This window comes from Lonchura striata, chromosome 18 (assembly GCF_050655825.1).
Source record: "Lonchura striata isolate lonStrDom1 chromosome 18, ASM5065582v1, whole genome shotgun sequence".
In the NCBI taxonomy this organism is placed as follows: domain Eukaryota; kingdom Metazoa; phylum Chordata; class Aves; order Passeriformes; family Estrildidae; genus Lonchura; species Lonchura striata.
In genome coordinates, this window is record NC_140720.1 from 6,245,290 (window position 1) to 6,253,503 (window position 8,214).

The 8,214-nt window shown below is 49.8% G+C and overlaps 1 protein-coding gene across 1 annotated transcript in view; it reads right to left on the reverse strand.

Annotated features, from left to right (window-relative positions):
• HLF (HLF transcription factor, PAR bZIP family member) overlaps window positions 1–6,378 on the reverse strand; it is a 32,897-nt gene extending 26,519 nt beyond the window's left edge. Inside the window, exons 1-2 of the mRNA XM_021555361.3 lie at window positions 6,101–6,378; window positions 4,613–4,948 (exon numbers count right to left, since the gene is read on the reverse strand). Of these exons, the coding sequence (XP_021411036.2) occupies window positions 4,613–4,948; window positions 6,101–6,206 (442 nt within the window). The 5' untranslated portion in view covers window positions 6,207–6,378. The remainder of the gene's footprint in view (window positions 1–4,612; window positions 4,949–6,100) is intronic.
• Between the last annotated feature and the right edge of the window lie 1,836 nt (window positions 6,379–8,214).

Sequence of the window (8,214 nt, forward strand, 5' to 3'; positions counted from 1 at the left end):
CATCCATCCTGGCGTGGTTCTCCATCCATCCCGGTGTGGTTCTCCGTCCACCCTGGCGTGGTTCTCCGTCCATCCCGGCACGGTTCTCCGTTCATCCTGGCGTGGTTCTCCATCCATCCTGGCACGGTTCTCCGTTCATCCCGGTGTGGTTCTCCATCCATCCCGGCGCGGTTCTCCGTCCACCCTGGCACGGTTCGGGCCCGCGGTGGCAGGAGTGGAGCTGGGCTGGGCTGCACAGGGCAGGGACACGTGCCTGGAGCACACGGTCCTGCAGGCAGCCCCAGCCGCACGTGAGGCTCAATGTGAACAGCAGCTCCTGCTCCCAGCATGGCCATGCTGGAGCTGCTCCTTCCCATCCGCACGTGGGAGGCCAGAGGTCAGGAGATTCCTTCCCGCGGAGAGCCTTCGGCCTCTGGGAGAGAAGGGGTTCCTGCAGCAGCCGGGGACGGCTTGTAAACAGTGATTAAAGCTCAGCAGAGGATTCCACGCACAGGCTGGCAGCTGGGAATGCTGCCCTGCGCTCTGCCAAGCTGCGCTGGAGGAGGAGATCACGTTCAGGAGCGCAGGGGAAGGGAGGCTGCAATAAAGGGAGTGCTGCACACACACCCTTCGGGGCTGCCCCGGCACCTCCTCACCCCACATGAGCTGCAAGCAGCAAGAACAAGCCTCTCCCAGCTGGCTGCAGCGCCTGGCACAAACACCAGCTCCCAAAAACGCTGAAACCCACCCAGCGGTGCTGCTGTCACTCACTGCAGCTCAGTGCCTGTGCAAGAAGCTGGAGGTAATGGATCCTGTGCTCTAGACAGAATATCTGGACCGAGCAAATAAACCACAGCATTTCATAAAAATCTTTGAGGGGAGGGAAGTGTAAGTGCACTTCACATGGAAACAATTCTCAGCTTTTTGATTAATGAGCCTCTAATTTTACTTTTAAGTGAAGACTTGCAGATATTGCATGTAGGTATATGTCTGCAGTGGATTATAAAGCTTGTTCTCCTTTTTTTTTCTTTCCTTAAATAATCCTTGGCAAGTAGTCTAAAGCACCCAGTCATGCAGGCAACACAGACAAAAAACCAACATCAGAGAACACAAAGAAAGAGGGAGCTCTCTGAAACCCCAACAGCCCTGTTCTCCTTTGGAGCAAGGCAGAAACAGCTCCCGCTTATTACTGTGCCAGCAGCATCCTTGTGACACAGCCCCACATCCAGGGCTTTTTGGTGACAAACAGAAAATTCAGATCTAAACCACAATATCCCAAAAACCTTCTAGTTAGGATTCTCCACCAGATCTAGCTGATGCTTCTTTAATTCAAACCTTTCAAACCCTTTATAGTACCTGCCCCAACCACCTCCATCAGGGCTACATGGGGGCAAGAGCCAGGTGAAATGCAACAACCAACTAGCTACTTTCAAAATACACACCCTGCCTTTACATACAAACAGCTAAAAATTACTACAAATTTCCTTAAGGACTCTGCATTTAAAGGGAGATTTACGAAAGACTACATGAGGTGCGCAACACGAAGAACCACAAAGTGTGTTTGCAATAATGGGTTGCTTTGAAAGCTTCATAAAAATCTGAAAACCTTTTTCAGAAGAGACCACAGATTTCAACCCACCTACCAGCATGCAATACCAAGACAAAACAGAAAGTTTTAAATGCATCTACACATTGCAATGAATGCTAGTCTGCAATGCTAAAAATCAATCAAAATACCATTTTTTATTAACAAAATCAGCATTATGAAAGATAAATACACAGTTTCACTTTTGCAGGTCATTACCGTGTCCCTAATCAAAACAAAGCCAGAAATTTCTGTACCTACATTCCCTGAGCAGAAATGTATATAGGAAGTAGGTGCTCAGTTTATTCTTTGCAGATGATAAACTGGTGAGCCTAAACATCTTTCCATTGACCAGACAATCTGAGCTGGAAATACAGAATCCTCTATGTTGCCATTACATTTTTGAGCAGGGAGAAAGAAAATCAGTGAGGATTTTGGTAATGTCACGTCCACAGCCAGGGTCAAGCACAGCTTTGCTGAGTGTGATGACACTCAGGGAATGCCAGTGCAGATCTCCTGATCTCTTCCAGCCACAGCACAAAACACGTTTGGGCAACACCACTCACTCCTACGGACAGATGAGGCTTGTGCTGGAACACATGCAGAGAATTAAATCTCCTCATGCTGCTCTGCCATGGACCATCCCTGGCAGGGTGGATCCCTGAGTCACAGAGTCACAGCCGGGCTCCACGTGCGGGGAATGTCCCCAGACAGGGCGTGGGGACCACCTGCCCCTGAGCCCCACACAAACCCCAGAGCCCTCCAGAGGGACAGGACCCCTCCTCTGGCCACACACGCTCAAACAGGCTCCCATGGCAGAGCAAACACACCAGTGAAATATTTTTAGAATTATCACCTAAAACATAGTTTTCACCTAAAACATGCAGTGTTCCTGGAAGTAGTAGGATCACGTGGAATTAATCTGTATAGAAATTGTATACTTCCTACGACTTATTCTTTGCTTTATTACAGTAACACAAATCACAACACAATGATAGCTCGCACCAACTAAAAACCTTCCTTTATGTGACAATAAAAAAAAAAAATCTATTTTAAATGTTTTAAGATATATTAAGCAACAGGCTCCATTACAATGATTTTAATATTTACCTCCCTATTCCAAAGCAGCACATTTGCTTGACTCTTTTATGATAAATCTTAAATGCTCATTTTTACTAAATTTCAGAAAAAATATATGCTCCTATATTCTCAAACTTGCTCAAATGCTAAACTGTGAGATGGTCTTCTCTTCAGTACTGATTGTCAAAGAAAGGTTTTCACATGACAGCACATAAAAATTCCAACAATCTGATGATAAACCAGACTACTGTTAATGAAGCCACAATTCCTATCTGTAATGGGGACAAGAAAATATTTAAGAAGTGAAATGAGCTCCCTTAAAAAAAAAAAAAAAAACACAACATTTAACAAAAAAATATATTCTTGTTAAGGCAAGATGGTGTTGGGAAAAATACCTGCAAATTTAGATGTTTTATCCTACCCCAAGAGACATAATGTCCTTTACAACAGTAAAAAAGTGCACTGAGGTAAGTTTGTAACCCTGAGCTGCAAAGGGCTCAGGAAAAACTGAAAAAAAATCAATGAGTTGAAAAGTCACACAGATAGCTGATTACAAATAAATTCTGACAGATGATCATTAAAAGCCTGGCTCACTACCAGGCTCCTCTAAAAAAAGAGAGAATGGGGACAGGTTATCTGCTTTTAATTTTGTGTGTGTGCAAGTGACAGAAAACAGTGTAGCATATATGCACTATTTTTAAAGCTGGCCCAGAAAAAGCAACAGGTTTCATGTTCTGCTCTTGCCTACTCCAAATATATTTTAACTTTGGACACCCTTTTAAGTTATTAGTTAACCATGAAAAGCCTTGAAAGTGAAACACGAGCAAAGTCAAATCGACACAAAGTAAAAGTAAGTAAATGAAATCCATGACAAAACACACAGTTCTGATGGGGAGCCAAGGAGTATGCTGACAGGCTTGGGGAGCTTTGGGGGAATATTTTATTCCTGTCACTAGACAGGAACATTGCAGACTTTTAAGACATTTCTATTTCATCCTGCTCCACAACTTTTGCCTCTATATTTATTTATTTTGCCTCCTTATCAGATGATTCTGACAATGACTTCGCACACTGAGCATGGCAAACGATCAAGCAGAAGGGAGAGGAGTGGTTTCCTGCTGCCAAAAGCACACCTCATGTGAGCAGAAGAGCACAATAAATAAGTCACTCTCTGTATTTTTTTTTTTTTTTAAGGAAAAAGGCAAAGCTCCATGTTTCCCAAACTTCAATGCTGACACTCTTCCACTACCCATGATCTCAGCCATGCTGGTGTCAAGCCAGAGGAGTTAACTCTGGATTCGGACTGGTGTCTCTAAAGGGATGATCTCAAGTGCTAATAAAATAATAAAAGACTTCCACTGACATCAGACAGGCTGGAATTGTGCATTACAACCAGGCCTTGGACTCCACAGTGTTTTCTTAAGCGTAAGGTGACTACAGATGCAAGTCATGAACTCAGGTCAGAGTTACACTCAGTTTATGCCAATTTAAGCAAGATTATAATGTTGTTCCAAAACTCAGTTCCTGTGGCAAATTTTACTTTGCTCAGTAGAGAGTAAGATTATGGCCAAAATTTCAAGTAAGAAGCATTAACCTTTAACTCCAGAATAACTGCCCACTCCTGTGCTCTCACATCAAATATTGGCTGAAGAAATATTCTCTCTCACAGTCCTTTTCCCTGCTCTTTTAACACTGTGGCACCTATGCCATTCTGTCTGTGGTCTTTTTACTTGCTAACAGCTAAGACACCAACTAAGCCAAGTTTCCATGGAATTCTCAGAGCTTTCCTTCAATAATTTAAACAGAAATCCTGGTGGAGCAGCTTAGTGATAACTGGAGCTATTGTTTTTATCTGGAATCCTCTGGGCTCTAAGCTGCCTGTCAGCTGCACAGGGAGAAGCAGTGATTTACAGTGGAGAGGAGGGGTTCATACCAAATTCCACAGGGAAGTTCTAAGGGCTGATTTACCTGGTCTGACTGGGCTCTGCATGCAGTTCTGCGACACCATGCCTGGATGGACTGAAGTAGAAGCCCTGCTGCTGAGGTCCATGACAGAAGGTGATGCTGAGGTAGCTTGCTGGAGACCTGACTGGTGTGGGCTAGGCTCATGCTGGTTTGGGCTGGGTGGAATGCCATTTTCTGAGAGGAATTCTTCCAGGTCCATGTATTCCAACTGGAAAGTGTCTCCATCATATGGCAGTGTCTTGTCCCATAATGTTGGACCCAAGAAAGCTGACTGAGGGACTGTGGTACCAGTGCTGTCATCATCTAACTTCTTCTCTTTGTCTTTTTCTTTACCGAATGCTTCAACAAAAACACATAACAAACATGTAAGAATTCAGTAATTAAAATATTAACTACTACTACTTCCATTATTTCTGCTGTACTCTCAGGTGTAAGAAATTAATATTCCCTTCAAAAAAATAATTCCTTTGACTCACTCTACTGGGAAGAGAATTGAGAAGTCGTGTCACTGGGCACCTTTGTGGGAACCAACCACATTTTGAGACTGCCCTTTGTTTTTAGTTAACAGTTCCACTCCATGCACAGCTTTTAACGTTAGCATTAAAAAGTACTCAACAGACTTAAAAGTGAACATTTAAGTATTCCAGCAAACTGGAAGCTATTGATACATTCTGTTGAAAAGCAACAGTCTTAGCCTAAAATCCCTGGGATCCTGTCATTCTTCTAAACTAAGGTCTCAATCTTGCTAGTCCTAGCACAAGCAAAATAGTCTTCAAATTCTGCACTTCTAAATTTACTGGTATACAGTGGCAAAGGCTGACTGAACACAGTTTTGATGTGCAGAAGAGACAACAAAATATTCAAAGGTAGAAGCAAAAAAAAAAAAAAAAAAAGCTTAACTAAGGCTTCCTCATTTCTACAGCCCCCAGTGATTTCATTGCACGCTCTGTAAGGGAAACGCCTGATTTCTCTAGAAAATCTGCAAGAATCTGAACTCCTAAAGCTTCCTGTCAGCTACCAAGCCTCCGCAGCATTTTATTTTTAAGCTCATACAACAGCCCCGGTGAAATCCCACGAGTCGCTTGGCAGTGGGACTCGCAAAGCCGAGGAGACGGAACTGGGAGACCTTCCCTCGCTTTGCGCTTTCCGTGCGCCATACGCGGTGCGGGCATTCCCGAGCTGCCTCCGCTTCCCGGGGAACCGGGGGACGCGGGGCCGGAGCGGCTTGCTGTGGGGCCGGGGATGGGGATCCCGGCCCCCTCTGCCCGAGGCACCGAGCGCCCTTGGCGTTCATCCACCGGGACCAGCGACAGGAGCGCCGGGCGCGTCCCGTTAGATGGAGCCGGGGCGGCCGCCCCGAGCGAGCGGTCCCGGGGCGCCATCGCCGGGCGAGCGCTCGGGGCGGGGGGCGCAGCAGGGAGGGGAAAAGGGCAAAGCCCCGAGAGACAGCGGGACCGCGGCGCACTGCGAGGGGTCCCGGAGAAGCCTCACCGTCTTCGTGAGCGAGCGGCAGCTTGAGCGGGTTTTCCAGCAGGGACTTCAGCACGCCGTAGGTGGGCGGCAGGAACGGGGGGTTCAGCGGGAGCGGCCGCGACATGGTCGGTGGGGGCTGCCCGCGGCGGCGGGGAGGGGGCAGCTGCGCGGCGAGCGGTTCCTTCGCCCTTGCTGTAGCCGCTGTTCGCGGCGCGGGTGAGCCGGGCGCGGGGCCGGGCCGAGCGCCGGTGGCGAGGGGCGCTGGGGCCGCGGGACAGGGCGCGGACCGGGCGCGGGTCAGGCCCCTCCGCCGCGCAGCTGCTCCGCCGCCGCCGCCGCTCCCGCCGCCCGCTCTGCGCCGCTCTGCGCCCGCCCGCTCCGCGCCCACGTGCAGCCGCCGCCGCCGCTGACGTCACGCCCGAGAGCGGCCCCGCCATTGGTGCGCCGGCCCCGCCCCGCCCCGGCCCCGGCCACGCCCCGCCCCGGCCCCGCCCCGGCACGCGCGCGGCCGCTCGCTGGGGGGGGCAGCCCGGGACAGCCGCCCCGAGCCCCGCGGGCCGCGGCCCGCCCGGTAACCGGGAGGCTTGTGCTAATGAGATGCTAATGAGATGCTAACGAGCCTGAACGGCTGACCCCGCTCGGGGCTCCCCCGGGGCAGCGGGACCCGGCGCTGCCCGGTGTGAGGGGTCCGGGCTGCGGGGCTCGGCGCGCAGGGGGTCCCGCCCGTGACTAAGGAACCGGCCGTGGGCTCTGCGAGCGTTTCCCACCGAGCTCCCCCTGCCTCTCTTCCAGGTGTCACCGTGGGGTGACAGTGCTGTCAGCAGCACGAGCAGGGCTCTCACCATCTCACAGAATCCTTCGGGCTGGAAGGACCTCCGGAGATCGCCCAGTCCCACTGCCCTGCCCAGGCAGGGTCACCCGCGGCAGGTGGCACAGGAACGTGTCCAGGTGGGCTTGGAACATCTCCAGAGAGGGAGACTGCACAGCCTCCCTGAGCAGCTGTTCCACGGCTCTTCCAGCCTCCATGAAAACAAGCTTTTCCTCACGTTGAGGTGGAACATTCTGTGTTTTAGTTTATGGCCACTTTTCCTTCCACCACGAAGAAGAGTCTGGACCCATCCTCCTGGCACCTGCCTTGGAGATACATACACTGATGAGATCTCCTCTCAGTCTTCTCCAGACCAAGGAGGCCCAGCTCCATTCAGACTCTTCTTGTAAGAGATGCTCCAGACCCCAAACCATCTTTGTGGCTTCTGCTGAACCCTCTCCAGCAGCTCTTTTCTCTCCTGTCCTCAGCAACCCAGGATGAGACACAACACTGCAGATGAACCTCATCAGGATCAAGTAGAGGGAGAGGTGCCACTCTTCCTAATGCACCCCAGGATCCCACTGCCCTCCTGGCCTCAGGGCACCTTGCCAGCCCATGGTCAACTTGTCATCTGCTAAGACCCCCAGGCCCTGTTTTTGCTCAAATGGGACTTTCCTCCCCACTCACCATGATCTGCATTCAAGCACGGTTGACTTTCCATCTGCTCTGGCCTTCAGCCCATGCAGGCTGTGCAAGAACCGCATTAGTCCCAGAGTAACTTCACCCTTTATGTGCCTGTGGGCATCTGTATCTCCCTTATTCTTGTTTGGGGTTTTCTTTTGGATCGCATTTTGCAAAGTTTTACCATCTGTGTTTGTTTGTGACTTTTTCTTCAAAAATCAGCTTTTAACCATCAACAAATATAAATAATCATAAATATTCACTAGAAGCAAATGAAGATAACTTATGTGCATAAACTGCCCAGTATTTAGAAGTATAAGCTGCCTGAGGAACAGTTATGTTCTCCCCTTGTGTATCTACTGTATCTGTTAACGTGTGTGAGCAGGAACAGGACTCGGGAATGGCTGGAGCTGTGTCAGGGAGGGTCAGGCTGGATATCAGGAAAAGGTTCTTGCCCCAGAGGGTGCTGGGCACTGCCCAGGCTTCCCAGGGAACTGGCACAGCCCCAAGGCTGCCAGAGCTCCTGGAGCCTTTGAACAATTCTCTCAGGGATGCACAGGGTGGGATTGTTGGGGTGTCTGTGCAGGGCCAAGGGTTGGACTCAATGATCCTTGTCAGTCCCTTCCAACTCTATAATTCTATA